General features: G+C 44.7%; 2 protein-coding genes across 3 annotated transcripts in view; one reads left to right on the top strand and one right to left on the bottom strand.

Annotated features, from left to right (window-relative positions):
* The first annotated feature begins 1,939 nt into the window (after positions 1-1,939).
* Positions 1,940-7,292, top strand: LOC131889810 (putative sodium-coupled neutral amino acid transporter 10). 2 transcript variants are annotated; one of them, XM_059239010.1, is made up of 8 exons: positions 1,940-2,569; positions 2,654-2,771; positions 2,844-3,017; positions 3,083-3,311; positions 4,060-4,208; positions 4,276-4,412; positions 4,490-4,561; positions 4,764-7,292. In XM_059239010.1, exons 1-8 carry the CDS (start codon positions 2,333-2,335, stop codon positions 6,567-6,569), a joined length of 2,922 nt encoding a protein of 973 aa, XP_059094993.1. In that variant the 5' UTR covers positions 1,940-2,332; the 3' UTR covers positions 6,570-7,292. The 2 variants fall into 2 exon arrangements, with proteins under 2 accessions (XP_059094993.1, XP_059095002.1); XM_059239019.1 differs by lacking the exon at positions 4,490-4,561 and having other exon boundaries at positions 1,941-2,569.
* The window catches only part of LOC131889921 (talin-1-like), a 25,772-nt gene continuing 13,090 nt past the window's right edge, over positions 7,279-19,960 (bottom strand). Inside the window, 11 exon segments of the mRNA XM_059239150.1 lie at positions 7,279-9,098; positions 9,890-10,008; positions 10,077-10,574; positions 10,908-11,252; positions 11,325-11,627; positions 12,826-13,142; positions 13,205-13,367; positions 13,432-16,339; positions 16,430-16,863; positions 17,893-18,330; positions 18,429-19,080. Coding sequence (XP_059095133.1) covers positions 8,759-9,098; positions 9,890-10,008; positions 10,077-10,574; positions 10,908-11,252; positions 11,325-11,627; positions 12,826-13,142; positions 13,205-13,367; positions 13,432-16,339; positions 16,430-16,863; positions 17,893-18,330; positions 18,429-19,080 — 6,517 coding nt within the window. The 3' untranslated portion in view covers positions 7,279-8,758.

The raw sequence follows: 19,960 nt of genomic DNA, 5'->3' as shown, positions 1-19,960 counted from the left end.
TGATCTACCAACTTTAATTCGTTGATGTTCAGAGTTTTCGTATGTCTTTCAAAAGCTCTGACTCTAAACTAGTTCATGGTACCAAAATAGCTTTAGAAAAAAAATCTGCAGCCATGATTGTCAAACGTGGACCATTGCCAATCTCTTCCATGTGGGTCACAAGCTCTCAGAGGTGCCCTGTCAGACCATCAATTGGGTTCAAACTTTTTTAAAGTCTGAGAAGGTCCTCAAGGAAAAGAAACCATGTGGTAGATTGCGGATTAATTTCCAGTAACGGCGAGGAAGTCTGCAAAAACAAATTATCAACATATGTTTTTGACAAAGCTTCTAAGTTACTCACCCAATCACTCAAGCAAGTATTGAATCATTTTTCATTACAGAAGAGATACTAAAAAGCCAAGGGATAAGGGCAATATTTGATAACAAAAGAAACTCTTTTAACCATTTCAAAAAGTCCGTAATAAAAAATGCTCAAGTAGGAAAAATAAGTCTAAAACCGTGTTTTGGCTTAAAAGTTTTTTTCAAGCATGTTAATGAGTAAAACTGACAGGCTTATTAAAATGGCATGCTACATGAACCATTCCTTGCATGGATGAATGAACTGGAACTCTAATCTAATCCCTTAACAAAGAACTATTATACCTCAAATGTACGAGTGACCTTCCAAGATTTGATGGTCGCGTTTTTTTTTCTTGCTTCAATGTCCCATATTTAATATGCAAGACCCATTCTAACCTGGAATTTTGAAAATTAATAACCCGACCATGTTCCTCAATTTCTAGCTCGAGCCCACTTGGGGTCGGAAAAATGGTGGGTTTTGTGGGGTAAGATTAGGTTCTTAACTATTTTGGCCAATTTGAGACAATTCTTTTTGGCAATTTCAACCATAAAATACTTAATTTATGTTTAGGATAAATGTAGGAGGATTATATTCGAAATTATTTTTCTTTTCATATTTTTCTATCCTAAACATTCTGTAGGATGAAACTGAATTATAAGTTTGTAATCTATTTTTTCAAATTCTATGCTTCCAGCGAGTTCCTTGATTTCGATCATCCCTCTCCAAGAATGCATTTATAAGTTAGTATTGATAAGTAACCAATGTTATGCGTTACGCTTTTCTACAAACTGTACATTGAATTGTCTGTACAAAAGAGTCTTAGATTCTTGACAATGATTATATTGATTTCACAAACCAGTCATTCAAGTATTGAGTCTGTTTCGAAATTTAGATTTTCTTGTGTCTAACCACCAAAACAATATAATGGTCAAAGATAATTGCAGCTTTTTCACCTTCTTGATAACTTATTTTCACGTTTTTTGTGACTTATTTTGGCTCATTTTCATTACCTATTTTCACGGCCTATTATGATGAAAATCAAAGACTGCTTTTACCACCCTAAAACTTACACACACAATTCATACTACGATTTTAATTCAATTTTTGGGATGCATTTGTATTTGACTGTACATCATATACTTAAATATATGTTATTAATCTTGTCCCCATCAGCCTTCCGAACCCCCGCTAATGACGTCAGCCAGTTTGCCACTGGATAGATGGAAGGGCGTCAGGGTTGGTCCCTGTAGAGCGTGAGACGTCACCCAAGTTCAGCTTCCAGCCAAAACAAGCTCAAGTCGGACTGTATTCTCAGTTCTCACCCGCTACTCACAGCCATGTTTTTCTCTGTCAACACTCAGTGTGACCACCAATTCACGCATGGGCATAACTAGCCTTGACTATTTCCAGGGTCCCAAGCCCTGACAATCTGTTTCCCCGCGAAGACTTAAAACGCCCCTTCTACCCTGGCCTGCCCTTTCAACTCCACCGACTTATTTTGGGTCCCCCACCAGTAAGGCCTTCATGATGCTAGATTCTCACTATTATGACAATTCAACGCGTCTCCTTGCCGATTCATCTTGGAACCTGCTCTCAACTTGGGCTGTTGGTAACCCATCCATCCTTGATCCGTCCTTCCTGCCCTGCCTGCAGCCTTCATTATTCATTATCCTCGTATTGCATGTGACAATCCTAGCCAGTACCCCCCAATTGGTCCCACAACGTGTCCTCACTGGCCTCAGACCCCATAGCCTCGACGGACGCATTGCTGCGTGTGCGAACGACGACCAACGACCGCATCCTAGTAGGACACTGAGCCATCCATGCCTTTATGCCCCTGATTTCCTGTCGAAGGCCGGCCCAGCCTTCCCCGCGGGCGATGGACGTGTGAACCCGGCCGGTGATTGATTGTTTGGCATATCATTGTTTCACCACACCTCTGGCTGGGCGCCACATATTCTGGAGGAGGATGCGTGTGTTCAGTCACTGTCCATGGGTGGGTGGGCATGCAACATGGTTTGGCCTGATCGCCGGGAGATGGGTGGGAGCCCCCGGGTTCTGCGGTATCCACTGCTGATGCTGTTGCGACGTGGGTTGTTCGGTGCGCTCAGAGGGTTGAAGGCCGTCTATTTTCCTGAGGCCTCCACCATGACTATGAAATCCATCATCACCTTGGCTAACTCCATCATTGGGGTTAGCATCTTGGCCATGCCGTATTGCTTCAAACAGGTGAGTGTGACCCACTGGGTTGAGCCGAGATTTAGCGGGTTAACACCCCAACCACCCCCTGGTTATCCGGGTTTTTGCTTCTAGTGCGGGATTGTGTTGGCCACGTTGATGGTGATTTGCAGTGGTTTGATCGTCAAATTATCGTGTCACATCCTCCTGAAATCGGCCATTCTGGCTCGTCGAAGAAATTATGAACTCTTAGGTAATGGTTGCTCTGTTTTCAATCACGATTGAAGCGTGTGTGTGATCACTGATCCGACTTGCAACCTTCTAGCCTTCCAAACTTATGGTTCGTTGGGCAAATTGTGCGTTGAGGTCTGCATGATCGGCTTCCTCATGGGCACGTGTATCGCATTTTTCGTGGTCATGGGCGATTTGGCCCCGCCCGTAGTGGCCAAAATCACGGGCACGGCTTCCACGGCTAATCTGCGTTTAGTGATCCTCATAGGTAATTAGTGATGGCCTGGTCCATGGGTTGATAATAATCTCAGGATATCCCGTCGTTCAATTCAGCTTTGGGCATTTTTGTCACTTTCCCGCTATCGTTATTGCGCAATGTGGAAAGTTTGAGTGGTCTGTGTACGGTCTCGATTGGATTTTATTGCTTCGTGTTGTCCCACATTGTGATCGCATCCTGGCCCAGTCTCATGCATGGGTCTTGGACCCACCTAGTCAACCTGTGGCGACCCGCGGGTATCTTCCAATGTCTGCCCATCTTCTGCACAGCTCTCTCATGTCAACCGTAAGTCATTGATTTGACTTCTTTACATTTTGGCAAGTTTTTCGTTCTGTCCGCAATTGCTAAGGCGTATAATCGATGAGTTGGGGGTCGATGAGAGCGGTAAAAGGAAAATCGAATGAGGTGTGAGAAATTTGACCTTCCCTCGACGTCTTTCACACATCTGACCCATTCCGTGCCAATCTCGGGGGGGTTTAGGATGCAGAGCGGGGAGGTGAAAATGTGACCCAAATCATGACGGACGAGTGAGAAGTTAATCCCACCCCACCAAACACAAATGCGAATACCGTACGTTCCGTAACAAGCCCTATGCATGCCTTATGACATGTTGAAGGAAAGCGGATTAATGATTCACTTTCCGGCGCTCAAGGAGAAAATTTGCTCATAGCAAATTAAAGCGGCAAATAAATTGACCAACGTAGCTGTTGTAGTCAGTTGTTCATCGGTTGACAAAGAACGGCCGAATTATTTTGTAAAAGTATTTCGTGGGGGTCGTATAAGCCCGAAACGATCTCGTGAAGTGTTGTTTGTGAAAGCAATAGTAAATCTCACGAGCTTGACATGATGGAACACCTGACGTCAAACCCAAGGGGCATTCTTTTGTCCAGTCACTTTAGAGTTTTTCTCCTTAAGAAGTGACCGAGAAAGACGTGCACAAAACGTACACACATCCTTTGTACAGTCGCTGAGAACGATCTACTACATATACGGTACTGTACTGTTCAAAGAAATATGTGCTTTGACATTCCAGGCAAATCTTCGAGATCTACGATGCTCTTCCCGATCCTTCATTAGCAACTATGAATGATATCGTGAAAGGAGCCGTGAATCTTTGCTCTGGGTGCTATATATGTGTTGGTATATTCGGATACATTGCATTTGCCGCCGTGGAAGTTGGAGGTAGAGATTGACGCCTCTTTTCTCACGGATGAAAACTATCAATTCTTGATGTATGTTTTCAATTTAGGTAATGTCCTGACGGCATTTTCGTCCTCTGTGATAGTCGAGTCGATCAAAATCGGCTTCGTCCTCTCAGTGGCTGTCAGTTTCCCATTGGTTATTTTCCCATGCCGATCTTCCCTTCATTCTCTGATTTACAGAAAGGTGAGTCTCTAAAAAAAAGCATAAGTGGTGGTTTGGCGGTCAGTGCAGCATTTCAATTTGTTTGTGCTTATTTCAAGAGCAAAAGTCTACCGAAGGTCGAGAATGATGTTTTAATTTCGGATAATGACGCCGATCCCTTGTTGAATAGGGTAAGGGCATTTAAGGTTGTTTGAAAGACGTTTTGAAATTGAACACATTTCGTTAGTGTTTGTTGTTGCGTCTTTTTCGAACCTTTCTAATCACTAAGGGTCATTCAACTTCTTGCTACGTGTACTAAAAATAAGCATGTCGTTTAACCAAAAGTGTGATGCCAATGAGGATGACTATAAGTCTTGATTTAAATTCTTTTAGGGCTCAAATCCCAACGATTCGATGGTGTCCAATTACATCCCTCCGGATCGATTCAATCTGATGACTGCCATTATTCTGGGTATCACCCTTACGATGGGAATCATGATTCCAGACATCGAATTTGTTCTTGGCTTGGTCGGATCGACCATTGGGTGTGTTATTTGCACAATTTTCCCAGCCCTTATTTTCATGAAATTGACCACTAAGAACACGACAGAGAGGATCGCAGCCCAATTTTGCTTCGTGGTGGGGATCTGCATTTTGGTTTTGGGCACTTATGTCAACTTACAGGAGGCAAACAAAGCTCCTGATATCGAAACTAAATTGGCTCACCAGGAAGAGATCTTGAACAATATTGTGAGCCAGCCACCTTTGCCGAAACCAGCCAATGCAAGTGGTGGTGATGAAGTTGAAGCAGACAAGGTGAAAATCGACAAACCCTCGATCCAAGTGAAAGATGAGAATCTTGGCCCGAAAAGAATAGAGCCCAAAGAGCCGGAAGCTCCTCGCGAAGATTACGCAGACAAACCAAAAGCTGAAAGTGAAGTGAAATCTGTGAGGTCCAATAATGTGACCAAAGACAGTACAATGAAGGCTTTACCCGCCTTGGAGACACTGAAGCAAGAGTTAAAGGTGAATAAGACTTTGGAGGCCGTGAAAGATGTAGAGGAGAAAATAAAATGGCATGATCAACAAGAGAAAGCAGACAAGTTGATTGAGGAGCTGGAGAAACAGAAAGAGGAGCAAAAAGAGATCCTTGAGGAGCAAAAAGAGGTGCTCAAACAAATGAAAGAACAAATGCTGCCGGCCATGGAGGGTGCTCCCAATGTTCCAAGGCAGGATCAAGCCGTAAATTCTAATCAAGAGCCAGAAAAAAGCGGCCAAAACCAGGCTCCAAACGGAGGACAATTTCATCAAGAGGTCCTTAACAATGTCAATGTGCCCAAGAATGGACTAAATATCCCTCTTAAAAACGTCGAAGTCAACCAACAGCCAAACGTTCCAATAAACGAAGGCCAACCTTCGGATCATAACAAGCGGGTTTTTAATCAAGTGAATGTGCAATTGGATCAGCTACAAAAAGAAGTGCCATCAAAGGAAGAGCAGAATGTTCCACCAAATCAAGACCCTGGATCACATCAAAAGAACTCAAGAATTGGAGACCGACCTGTGGTACAAGAAAATGTGCCTCTGAACCAAGGTCAAGTTCTAGCAAATCAAGACCAGAATTGGCCACAAAACCCTAGTTTGGGCCAGCTAAGAGTGGAAAAGAGTAACAAGCCTTTGGTGCAAGAGAGTGTTAACTTGAACCAAGGAAGAATTCCAGTCAACCAAGAACAGATGCCATCCCAAAATTTCGTCCGCGAGAATCAGGCGCACATTGAACAGCAGCAACCTAATGATCAAAATCACCAGCCTCTAAATCAACCAAATGCCTTGCCCAACATTCCAGTCGCTCTTAATAACCAAGGTGATTCAGAATGGGAAGGCCATCCCAAGGAGGCCGATCTGTCGAATCATGAACACCCGTCAAATGGCGTTATCGGTAATGCTCCTTCGGACCTAAATTCCAAACTACGGGCGCCCATTGAAGCTGGCCGCCCACTTCGAAGAAGCAACAAGAAATTAGGTGGTCAAAATGGAGGCGATTCTTCGTCCAATCAAAAAGCAGTGAATGACAAGTTACCCAATGTTAGAAGTAAATTTTCGCCCTCATCTGACTTAGCGAAAGATGTACCTAGCGACCAAGTTGTTCCAGTCGAAGGCGTTGCCAGAGATTTAAAGGAAATTCGCGCCGAAACTTGAACTGTGATTGCCCCATGTAACTTGATAAACACCCCACGTCCCTCACCCCACCCACATTGTGGTTTATGAGACCCTAATCAGTGAATGAATCGTGACAGATAATGGCTATGAATTATTGTGTTGGTAATTTGGTGCACAAAAGCTTGATGAATTTCCATTAGAGCATTATAAGTGAGATCCTTAAGCAAAAATTGATATCAATGGTATCGACACCCTCTAACGTTAGTTACGTCGTTACCTTTTGCTTCGAATGTACCTCGTGGTAACAACGATATATTCGGAGAAAATTCCAGGGTTCAGCCCATAAAGCAATAAAGGGAGGGGCAACAGTCCAATGTTATGTTTGAACCGAAAACGACCCAAAAAGCTTCCAACCTTTTTCCGGCCATGGTAAATCGTATTTTGTTTTGATTGTATGTATAGGAGATTTCGTTCCAAGCAATCAAGACTTCTTACTTGATATACTAGGGAAGGTGTGGAATCAAGTGCTTCGTGGCATTTTGACTTCCTTGGATGAGCCGAATGAATACAATAAGCTTTTGGCCTGAGATTACCAACTCATCTACATGTGACAGTTGTGTGCGGTTCATCACTAATTCAGGTTTTATTTACCCGGTATTTCATGTTCCTGACGTCGGCTTGCCTCATCATGGCTACAACCCGTTGTCTGAACATGTTTCATATTTCTTACTTATTACATTAAAGAGACTTTTATTAATTGTTTATTAGAGATTTATTTCTTGTTTATCTTTTTGCATCTCCGAAATAATTACTAGGAATATATTGGGGGAAGTACTGTAGAGTACAATAATAGTAATAGCACCTTCATTGTGTGTAAGAAAAAAATCAGAGTTTGTTACAATGAGAAGTTTCAAGGTTCTCCAAGGGAGAGACCGGGTTAGGGGGTGGGGGGACTCTAGAATGACGATATGGGATTAGAACCAAAGATGTTTATGATTGTGGGATTCGAATAATTGCTTCTGAAATGAACACGACACGACACACGGACCTTCATAGATGTTCAGACGATTTTTGATATTGATGTCAGGGGTTCATTGGATATCATGTCCTATTCCATTGCTCTTGGTACACACTTCTCAAGGGTTCGAGATTTGTGCACCTTGTTGGGACCTAGGTGATTGTGGTTGATATTTTGAGCATAAATAATCTTGGTGGTAAATAGAAGATCTAATAACAATGATGACTGATGATGAATAACAAGACTTTTGTTCCAACCAAGAAGCCTAGATATGTGGAGAGTACTCATTATTTTGATGAAAGGGTTTTAGATTTTCATTGCTTGTGAGGGGGCTAACAAAGGGTCTCAAGATATGTTTGGGGTCCTATTGAAATGATACGATTCTCGATTTCTTTTTTCGCAAAAGGATTACTGTGTTCATAGAGACAGAGAAAAGAGAGGGAGAGGAAAAGTCAGAATGACCAGGGAAATTAAGGAAATGAGAAAAAACAGCAGTGTACAATAATGATTTTACCGCAAATCAATACTGAAGAAGAAAAAAGTGGTAAGCAAATGTAGGCGTGGCGAGGTCACCACGTTCCACCTCATTGCTTATAGAGAGAGCTCGAACTAGATTGAAATTTGATATGAATGCCTTCTGGTTTTTGTGAGATTTAGATTTGAATTTAAATCGTTCTTCAAGAGGCAACAATTAAATACCAATTTCAACAGTTGCTCCGGTCGGGGTTGGTATCTAGGTGGGGCGTGACCGGAGACAATGACGGGTGTATGGATCATAACAGGACAACAATTCCAAGATAGTAATGATATCAAAGGTCGATTGGTAGTGATGTGATGGGTGTAGAATAGAGTTGATAGTATCGTCGAACTAACAGGTTAATGATATGAAATCCGGTCGCGTGTGGGTCGTGTCATTTTCATCCAGAAGCAACATGAGGAGGAGTGTTTGGGCGGGGATGGATGCATGTTGAAAGCCGGGAGGACAAACCAAGGATTAATTGAACACAAGACGCGGGGTTGTCAGATATCAAACTTTGTTGTCTTCTCATCCCAAGAAAGAAGGAAGGTACGGAGAGGAATGGCGGCAGAACACATGGGTTAGAAAGGTCAACATGCATAGAAAATATAATCGTAATAATAATGATGATGATATTAGCAAGCAAACGTAATTGATTAATCAATTCATGGCCAGGAGGCTCCCGCAGCGCGCTCATTCAATATGATAGGACTTTTGCGAATTCCGGGTGATGACAGTCTGCTGCTCCTCCACCGAGCGAGTCACATTCGAACTTTTGGAAGTTTGCCGACTAGAGGAGCTGTATTTATAGGTGGAGGAATTGGAGCCAGATCCATCGGCAGTGGCTGTCGCACCCGTGCGGAACCGTTGGAGGGATTCATTGAAGCTGGGGCCCGAATCGAAAGCACTCTCGTCTCCGGATCGATCCGAGTATGCAAACAAGGTCTTTTGATGATACTGGCTTTTGTCATGAGGAGTGGTGAACAATTTTCGACCTTGGGAAGGGGTTAAGTCGTAGCTTGAGGACTCATATCTGTGAACAAGAAAACGCAATTAGACCCCGAGATGGCTGGCGTCTGCTTTGAAGACGTTTACAGTATTTTCGATATTAGAAGCGTGTTTGTCGATGAGGACAGAGAGAAGAGACACAGGACAGAGAGTAGGTAGAAAGACGCTTAGCGGACGACAGCCAAGCGAAATCTGAAAGAGGCGATCAAGACACATAATAATAGAATAATAAGAGGAGACGAAAAACCACCCTAGGGGACATCAACGGGGAAGTTACAAGCTTTCTGAAGCTAAGATGATAAATGGATCCCAAATGGACCAATACTTCATAAGTGGTGGTGGTGGTAGAGGTGTTTGTATGATTGTTCATGTGCAGGTTGAACTCATTAGAATTTGTTGTGAAAAGTCATCGTGCTGAGGTTGAGACGAACCGGTTCAACGGATTTCGACGTGCTAGAACAGGTGCCATATTCGTTGAATATTTGATATAAAAATAAGATAAGAATTACCGCCTAATGCATCGTGGTGATGGGCAATTCATGCGAAAAATGACATGATAACGCCGATTTTGAGTTTCTATACAATCGCATTGGTGCATTTTACCCAAGGGCTGATCCGGTTCATCCTTGAATCTAACCCTTCGTGCTACTGAAGACGGTGAATATCTATGTATGAAAATCTAAGTGGATTACTTCAAATGTAAAAAAAAGATGGAGAGAGGTCAAAGAGGATGGATGTTCCATTCACTAGAAAATACTTAGTTGCATGCATCCATAAAGAAGAAGACGAAGAAGAAGAAGAGGTGGCTCTAATTACCCTGAGTGCTCCGTCTCGGAATCGGTCTGATATCGCCTTTGATGGAGCTTTTCCAAGCGACCTCTGGCTTGTTCTAATTCTCGTTCCATTCTAAGAACTTCACTGCGAGCATTGATCTCCTGCAAGAGCAATTTCCATTGATCAGTGTTGAATAGAGTTCAGCCAGACAGAGCTTCAGTAGACTTACCTCTACGACGGTATTCACGGCGCTCTTATTCAGGTCGACATCGGCATTCTCTTCCTCTTGTTCCAAGGCTTGTTGAGCAGCCTTCACAAGGTTGTCAGTGGCCTTTCGGACCGCATTGGAGGCAGCCTCGAGTCTCCTCATGCTGGCCGATTCGGGATCAGCCTTGACTTTGCAAGCCAAGAGCAATTGAGCGGTGGATCCCGCAACTTGCTTAGCGGCACCAATCAGCTTTTCTTCCGACGAGTGACCCTTGACCAAAGCATTGGCAGCTTCACACAAATTGTGAGTGGCTGCGGCCACCAATCTTGCAGCCGATACGAGACCCTCCGACCACTGACCATCCTCAGAGTTCAAATGGGAAGTCTTTTGAACCTTGCCTTGTCGAACCAATTCTCTTTGGGCTTCGGATGCGGCCTTGATCAGAGCTGCGGTAGCCGAGGCGATTGATTTGGCAGCATCCAAGATGAGCTCGTCAAAGTTCATGTTGGCATCCACCTCCTGCAACAACAGATCATCATTAAAAAATGTGTTTCATTTTGAAGCAACGACCAAAGTCATGGAGGCAAGCAAACGCTCGTGGGTGGTGCGATATAGGCTTGATGACAATTTAATTACACGTGTGTGGTGGTGCGAGGATTTGGCGCGCCAACCATGATATATGTCTGTATTCCGGTTGTCGTGGTGTCACAACCAAGAATATCAAACATATCTCGAGGTCAAGCGCTGTGCATCTGGGTTTTGAGTGTGCTTGAGGTGCTCTCCAACCAAGAGGAAGGTGCTTTCAGATTGAGATCGACAAAAGGAATGAGTCCATTTATGTGCTCTTTTTACCTTGCCCTTGATCTCGCGGCGAGGTTTCAAGCTTGCCAATTTCTTGGCCGCATTTTCGATGGACTTGGCTGCGCCCAACAATTCGTTCTCGGCAATGAAAGTAGGATCCGATGGATCGACCCAATCGTCGTCCTTGAGCATCTCGGCGGCAGCCGCTAATTCGGTAACGCATTGGGCAATCTTTCGGGAGATGTTGCCCAAATTTGTTCGCGACTCCGACGATCCTGGTTTGTTCACATTGTGCATCACCATTTGGAGGAGCTCCCGGTATTGAACAGCCACATCATGGCCCGAATGGAGTGCTTGAGAGCGTGCTTGGCTTTTTTGGGAATGGAAAGCGGCAGCCTATGTGAAGTTGAAATACGATGAATTTAGTCTCTGGCTTAAAGCATTTGACAAGGCAAGTTTCAGCTTTACCTTGCACGTGGTGAGCATGTCTGAGACAGCCTTGCGACCCATGTTGGCGGCAACAATGATGTCCTCTTGTTTACAGCTCTTTCCAGCGGAAACAGCCTTCCCGGTGGCCAAGGTGATCGGTCGTGTGGCTCGGATGAGATCCTCAGGTTCGGCTCTGGATTTGGGAGGCTCAGGTAAGTCGAATGCTCGGATCTCTTGGGCAATGGCCTCAATGCTAGACTCCAAGGCGCGAGTGCCCCGGCTATGTTCGTCTTCCACAGCCTTCACGGTCTTCAAAAGTGAAGTCACGTTGGTGACCATAATCTGAAACGATCACAACAAAATCTAACAATGCTGTCGTTTTGCTGAACTTTGATGGACATTTGTGATTAATGAACTCTTGGCACTCCCACACGCAAAAAAAATATCTTGAGGGATTAGATCTCAAAACTTCATTCGTCTCTCAAACATATACCATTCTCATTTACCTTGGGGCTTCAGAGAACTCGAAAATCTGAATCATAGCTTTTTTTTCTTACACACATTGGTGTTATATTGCCTTTACAAGCACAGTTAAAAACAGGAATACTGCATAATTCACATCAAGTCCACGAAGCTTAGATGACTTCCACATATTTTAGTAAGTTCATGTCCGATGAGTATTGTTGATGCTCGTGAACAATGTTAGAAGAGTTAAATCTCTGGGTAGTCTCATCTTGAAACCCGATATTAACGAGCTCTTCCTCATAATCCGATTGGAACCAATCCGAATCTGTCTGATATCCTCTCTTCTGAAGTCGCAATGGTCGCAAATTCGGGCTCAACTCGAATTTGGCTAACTGCATTCCAGTGAAGAAAGAAAAATGTGATGGAACTGTGAATACGATTCCCCTTTCAAAGTCGTACAAAGACATGTCTGTTCCAATTCGTACACTGATAGTGGCGATGCAACACGCCGTGAGACATGTGTAGACAAAGTACAGGATGAAAAGTCATCAAACAGGCAGGAAATTGCAGAATTCCTAACATTCTTGACATTCTTTTCCGTTGGTAAAGCTTCTTTTCTAATTGTTCACCTGAGACGATTTTGCTCAAGGTTGTTTACAGGTGCAGCATAAGAGATCATTGTGCCTTCAAAGAATTCAAGAGCGGTGAACGTTCCTTGGTAGGTCTTAAAATCTGACCCAGTAAAGCAATGTGCTTGAAATGTGCCAAGAGCATGAAAAGAATATCGAATTTGACTCCGTTTAGGAAATAAAATCACTTTCCTATCTCTATTTCACATCAGCCCCTCCCCCCCCCCTAAGAAGTAAATGAGAAGGCCAAAAGGGAAATGTCAGGTCAAAAATCTGAGCAGAGATCACATGAGACTTGTGAGAGTTAGGATGTGGGAGCATCGAGGATCAAAAAAGAGCAAATCAAACACACAAGTAGAAGTCAGTCAAGAAAAGAGGGAAACCCGTTCACCGCTCTTTGTAAACAAAAATCGTGTTATCGTCGGGTAAAGAATGTGGTGGATTACCTTAGCCGAATCCTTAAGCTGGTGCATGGCTGGGTCTTGGATGCTCTTTCCGGAGGCAGCCTTAGTGGACTGCATAAGATCGCCCAAGGCCGAAGCCACATCTTTCACAGCGTTGATCAGCATGACCTGAGCCTCGCGGTTAGGGGATCCCAAACTAGCGGCTCCAGCTTTGACCACTTCACTCAGTTGAACAATGGTTGTCACGGCATTTTGAGCTGCTACGGCCAACTGCTCCTGAGAAGAAGCGGCGCCGGCAACCAAGGTTTTGGTATCCTCCACTAGCGCCTTGGCGGTCTTCAGAATATTTTCCCGATGGTCTAAGAAATTCAAGAACGGGTTGGAAATGGTCAGGTAGGAGGGTAAACACGAGAGAACTCACCAGCAAAAGCGTCATCTCCGTCATCGGCATTCAAAGTGCCGGCGGTGGCAAACATAATGGTGGTCTCCAAGTCCCCGATGATGCCGGATACTGTATTGGCAGCATTTTCCAAAGCATGAGTGCCAGTGTTGGCAGCGTTTAAAGCGGCCAAAACATTAGAACACTAGAATGACAAGCAAAGCATGATACTTGAGCCTTCAAAAAGAGAGGAGACTCCCTTTCCTTACCTTCTCGCCCACTGAACGGGCATTTTCCGAAATGTCTCACAAAGCGAAGCTATCGTTAGGCGTTAATTGACAATTGCCTGTAGCTTTCACCAAATCTATGGTCGATTGACCCAATTCTTGCACAGCAGATCGAATACGTTGGCCAACCTCCATGTTCGAGGCTCCAGAACAGGTTCCTTTGGTGTCTCTGGCCAATTCCTGGTAACAGACGGATATGTGCGAGGCCAGATTGCCCAATTGACCTGGATCGCTTGATGATTTCATTACGATTTCTTGGGCAGTGCGAGCAATCTCTTTTGTCGAGGACATCATGGTGCTTTGAAGGCTTACGAAGCTCTGCTCCCCACGACCCCGCCCCGGTCCAGAGACGGAGACATCCACATTTCGATAGTCGTCCACTGTGAAAATGGCTTCAGTAATGCAACTCACAAGCTTACTGACGACTCCAAGGTTCGGTGCCAGTTTCTCAATAGATCCGATAAGCTCTTGTATAGAGGTGCTCATGGCATCAGCGGATTCATCAATGTCGCCATGGACATGGGTAGCCTTTGGATTGCCTCCACTCTCTTTGGCAGCGTACAGCAATTGTTGGGCACACTCGGCGACGGTTTTAGTCTGATCCAAAACCAGGACTTGTTGCTTTGAGCTAACCATGTTTGAAGCTGACCCAATTGCATTAGCGACTAAAGGATCAAAGTAACTGACCATGGCAGTGACCATATGTCCCAGGCGCTCAGCTTCACTTTTAGCCGACATTTGAACGTCTGGAAGTTTTTGTGAAATTTGGGTGGCAGCATTCTCCATTTGTTCTGTGAATTGTTTGATGTCCTTATCCGTTTTGGGGGCTAGGTTTTGATTGATGGCAGCCAACGAAGCTTGGTCTAATTCTCGGATATTGATAGTCAGTTTCTCAATGGCCTCATCACACTCCCGTTGGCCAGGAGCTTTATCCCTAATTGAAGCCACAAGATTCTTGATCGAATCAGATACAGACTTACTACTGTTAGCCAATGATTGCCAGGTGGGAGGGTCTCGTGGATTTACTGCCAAGGACTTAGCTGACTGGATCATAGCACATGAGCCCTCAATGATGAAAGATCCAGAGTTTAAAATGGGTTCTTGCGCCATTTGTCCTTCTCGAGAGATCCGTGCAGGAACAGAGGCATAATCAGGGGAGTTAGCAAATTGGCACAACTTTTCCACGGCATCCAGCAATGGTCTTGTGGCAGCAGAGCAAGATTGTCGGTTGGAGTCATTGTAATTCGAGTCCAATTTCTTGATTTCTTTCACCAGGGATGCGGTTGCATTAGCCACATCCTTTGCCGATTGGACGAATTGTCGTTTGGCCACTGGATTGTCCGTTTTGGATGAAGCAATTCTGCACGAATTGCACAATGCGCTGGTATGCTTGGCAATTACTGTTGCAGAGGATAAGATTTGGTGTTGCCCACTGGAGGGGTTAACCAAATTTTGACAAGCAATCTTGATTGCTTGATAGGCCCGCATAAATTGGTTCTGATCTACAATACCATGCCTTCCACCCACGCTACTTGGATCAGACACTCCCACAAGGTAAGCAGATTGCGAGGCAGCTTCAACCAAGCCACAAATAGCATCAGATACACCATGAACCGCCTCGCCAAACTCCTCATGCTCTGACTTTTTGGCATGATTCGCAATACCAGTCATGCAATCCCCTAAAGCCTTGGATTTCTCCATGACAACATCCAAACATTCATAGTAAGAGGCATCAGAAATGGGTTGGTTGGCATTCTCAAGAATGTGTCTAGACGACTGAATTGCTCTTATAGCATTGTCACATTCCTTCTGACCAGGAGCGGCTGATGTGTAAACATTGATCAAGTTATTGATGCTCTCTGTGACCGATATGGCGGCATTAGCCAAGTTGCCCTTGGCACTTGGAGCAGAGGGGTCAGCCGCCACTGTCTTGGCAGAAGAGAGTAATGTCGAGGAAGACGATGTCACACTCTTCATGGTAGTAACCATGTTGGATCGATGCTCGGACACCTTGGTCTGTCCAGCCATGTCCATGGAGTACTCCATCATTTCTCCAAGTACCTCGCCAAAATGTCTTGATGTGTGTGCCAACTCATCTGGCCTTGGAGCAGAATGAACAACATCAGATGTGGCATCGCTAAGTTTGTCAGCAGCAAAAGTCAATTGATTTTGTAGCTCTCCATATGGTCGTCCGCTGGATCGGAAAGACTCGCCCTCCAATTGTTGGCTCCAAGAACTGATCTCTGACATCGTTTGTTCCACCTCTTGTTGGCCAGGCAAGCAACTCATAGTTCCGCTTAATGCTATGTTAACTTCTTGTCCGGCATCCGACAACTTGCGTTCACAATGAGGATCAGCAGGATTCTGCATGGATCGTTGTGCCTCCAAGACTAATCTAGCCGACTTGGACATGACCAATTGAGCTTGGTCCAAGATCCTCGTTTGATAGCTACGATCTTTGCTATTGGCAGCCACCCCCCGGATTGCCGCTGTGTAATCCCTAAGGGCATTTGCCGTATCTCTGGCAGCTCGGTTAGTGATATCCTCATTGCCTTCGGAGGCTGCAGTTATCAATTGAGCCACGGTTGAGCTCACAGATTTGCTCGTTGTGTTAAGAAGTAAAGTAGCGCTTTCCAAAGTCTCGCCTGGCATTGGTTTCAAGTTAAAAGTGGCGGCAGAGCTTCTGAACTCCTCAATTTCTTGCTGAAGAGAATCAATCAGATCCGCCGAGGCTTCAATCTCTAAAGCAGCACACACTTGGTGAGCCTTGCCAATGCACGATCTCAATTCTCGCAAGGCGTTATCCATTTGCTTAGATGAATTGGACAATTGCAATTGTGCCGCTTGATTGGACACAGTGGGCAGAGTCGATCTTGTGGACATGAGTAATCTAACAACGAAACCCAAAATATACCAATGAAACACTTGATAAACTTAACCCCACATCTCCGAGTCGTCATATAAAAAATAGTGAACTTACCTTGACGATGGCATCATGAATTGCTCCGCATTGTTTATCAAGTTTAATTGGGCCATGGCGCTATCTGGGTTCTGCATGGACATCTTGACGCCTTCCACCAGTCGGGGAATGACATCAGCCACACCCTTGCAACTCTCCATAAGTTCTTCTTGGGAGATGGAGTTCGTGTTATGGGCACCAACCCCTTGACTGGCAGCGATGCATTGGGTAGCAGTGGCTGCAGAATGTTTGGCCGCATTCTCCAGGCGCTTGATCATCTTTCGCTTGATGGTGGTACCTACAGCATTCTGGGTTGTGGTGCGGAGATGCTCGGCAGCTCGTTTCAAGGCCTCTTGGCTTTCCCTGTCATTGGGTCGGGAGGCACACAACTTTGCCGCTTCCACCATCTGCGAAGTGGCGTCCGCAAGGTCCTTAGCCGCAGACAAAAGTCGTTTCTGATTGGGTGGAATGGGTGGTTATGGATGAAGGAAAGAAAGAAAACCAACTTTGAGCATTCAGAAGTGTGTGATCAATTGAGATGTACAAATATGTACTTGTAACTTGATTGGTAGTGGTTTGGAGTTGTGAGTAGGTGAGTATGTGAATAAATGTTTGAAAGTGTCCTATTGGTGAAAATTAATTATATTCAGAATATTATGCTCTTTTCGCTAATAGCACAAGCAACAAGCGTTCAACCAGTCGTACCCTATGTCCATGATGTTTCCCAGCACACACAGGATAGAAAGTACAAGATTATTGTAAAAAGTGAGAAGGTAAGTGCAAATAAACCATGGTTTATTGTAACATTAGGTGTGTTTAAGTTACTTCAAGAATTTAGGCATTAATTTCCGACATTCTCATAAAAAGAGTGTCGATTCATCTGACGCCTGCTTTCAAAAGCGGAGCTCTCAGACGTTCGAAAGAGCACAGGATCGTTAAGAGAAGCGGTTTCAAAACTACTTAAGGCCGAAGTGAAATTAGTGCTGGAAGTTGTTTCAGGTGCATATTGCCATTGGAGGCTTTCAGTGCTTGAGAAACGACTTGGGCTAGCATTGATTCTGGTCTGGCTGATGTTGTTGTTGTTGTTGTGGCTGTACATATAGTGGCTGTTGTTGTCATAATGGTGTTTGGAAGCACCAACGGCCTGCAAGATTAGTTTTCAAAGGTCTTCTTCAAAGTCTTGGCCAGTATTGTATTATCTATACGTACGCCAATGTACAGAGGCGTGCAACTTGTTTAAGTACCAATTGATCTATGATTGTACGGACCCTTAGACAATAATAAGATAATATTTGTGTCATTGCATGAAAGATTGGGCAGAATACGAGTCAACTGAATAAAAGAAAAGTGTCAAGAACAATTTGAGCCTTGAAATCACAAATTATAGGTCACTTGGTACTTCTCAGTGATATTGTTTTCAGACAATGAAGAAACATGTTGTCGCTCTTGATCTGGTAGCGTCATTACGAGAGTCTAGTTAGTACCTGTAAATCGGAGTCCGATTGGGCTTCTGCTTCGCCTCTAATGGCTTGAATGAGCTCAGCTGTGGATTGAGCCAAGATCCTGGCCTGACGAACCATTTCACTCGAGTCATAACTGGCAATCAACTCGCCTGACGCGCACATGATTTGTTCCATGATGTCTGGAATCTTGTCGGAGTGGCCGTCCTTCACATGGTTCAAGAGCTCGTTCAGGGCTCTCGTGACGTCTTCGGCAGACTTGCCCAATTCCCTCAAAGACTGGTTGTCGTGACTGACATCATTGCAGGTGCTCACACAACCTTGCACGGACTTGGCCACTTCTTTGGCAGCCTCGACCAGTTGTTCTTGGCACATGGGATCAGATATGGTAGGGGCCACAACTTTGGCGCAAGCCACAAGTTGACTTGTTCCAAGTGCGCATTGCGTAGCGGCGCCAATCACCTATAAGGATTTGAACAATTTGATTTAGTGAATACTAGTGAATCGAGGTTGGAAACGTTTTAAGCGAGTGCTCGGCTAAAATATTTGTATACACTCACTCTGTTTTGAGTGGTCTGATTGGGGCATTTTGAGGCCACATTTTTGGCTTTGAGGACCAAAGCCGCAGTTGTATTGGCAACGGCCTTGGCCAGTCCTAAAAGGATGTCTTGCCGCTCCTTGTCCGCCACTTCCTCTTCGCCAATAGTGTATAGCACGCGATGGGAGGCGGATCCCACTTGACTGGCTGCGGTCAGCATATGTTGTCTTGGCTCTCGGGATTGGGGCTCGGTGGCAGCCAAAAGGTCAGTGAAGGCTGTACACAAGTTGCGAGCGGCACCCATTAGATCGTCTCCGTTGGCACCTTCATCATCCATGAGAGCAGCCAACATTTGGACGCCCTTGGCCATTTCCGGGAGGTTATTGGAAATCATGTTAACAGCCGCTCCCACCGCATTATGATCGGTCTCGTCGCCTTGGCCGGTCAAAGTGACCATTTGGGCGGTAGCAGCGTTCATAGCCGAGACTTGGGAGTGAATGGTCTGCTTATTAGTGGTCTTTTGGGTCTCTTTCCATCGGTACGAGGCTGGATCATTGCCCAAGGAAGGCAGAGTGGCCTTCTGGTTCAAGAAGCCTTCTGCCCTATTGATGGATTCTTGTCCATGACTGATTGTAGAAACCAAGGCACGTTGTGGCCCAGACAACTGGATTTCAGTAGGATACTTGGCCTATATGTGGAGGAAAGAACTTTATGAGTAAAGTCGTATTTTGCTAGACAAGCTTGGGTGCTCAAATCTTACTTCATGGAGAGTTCCATTAATCCAAACTGGAAAGAGCAGCAATGAAGAAAGAAATAGAGAGAAAGGGAAGGGTTGTGTTAGTGGAAAGTCATAAAAGGAAGTTATATATTTGGGGAACCCATTGCAGATAATGTAGAAATGAGCAATAATTTACAACCGAGAGAGAACCCAGGCACAATGAATCATGAGATGAACCAAAGTTTTAATTACCCCATTCATGGCATGTCCACTTTCAGATGAGCCATTGTATTGGGAGCTATACTGAGATTGTTGTTGATTCTCACGAATATCCAAAGTCCCACCTAAACCAAAGTCATAATAACCAAAAAACACAAAATCATAAGTACAGAAAATAAAAATAAAAAAACTGGCGAGGCCAAAGTCGGGATCATTTTGCATACCTCCTGAATTTCGCAGAACGCCGGGCTGGGCCAAATTACTTTGCTCGGCCTTTTTGTAATTGGTTCCTGGCAAACCAACCATCGTAATGGCTCTCCCTGGAGTGACCAGCTCCTCCTCCATGGCCTCTTCTTCATTGCCGTCGTCGCCAATATGCTCGCGACGCTGACGGCGCTTCAGGATGATGTCGATATATCCAGCGATCAGTTGAGAGATTTGCTCGCCTTCACTGGTTTGGACGGAGTAGTATTGGTCTTGGTAGTCGCCAAAATCTAGCGTGAACACATTGGGAGAGGCTGCCCAACGACGAACGGTTGTCAAAGGCCAGGTCTTTAATATTTCCTTGGTCTTTTCATCCAAACGGAGCACCGAATCCTTGGTCACTCCCAAGAGAC

The sequence above is a fragment of the Tigriopus californicus genome, chromosome 1 (assembly GCF_007210705.1).
Source record: "Tigriopus californicus strain San Diego chromosome 1, Tcal_SD_v2.1, whole genome shotgun sequence".
Lineage (NCBI taxonomy): Eukaryota > Metazoa > Arthropoda > Copepoda > Harpacticoida > Harpacticidae > Tigriopus > Tigriopus californicus.
This window is presented reverse-complemented; position numbering and strand designations above follow the sequence as displayed.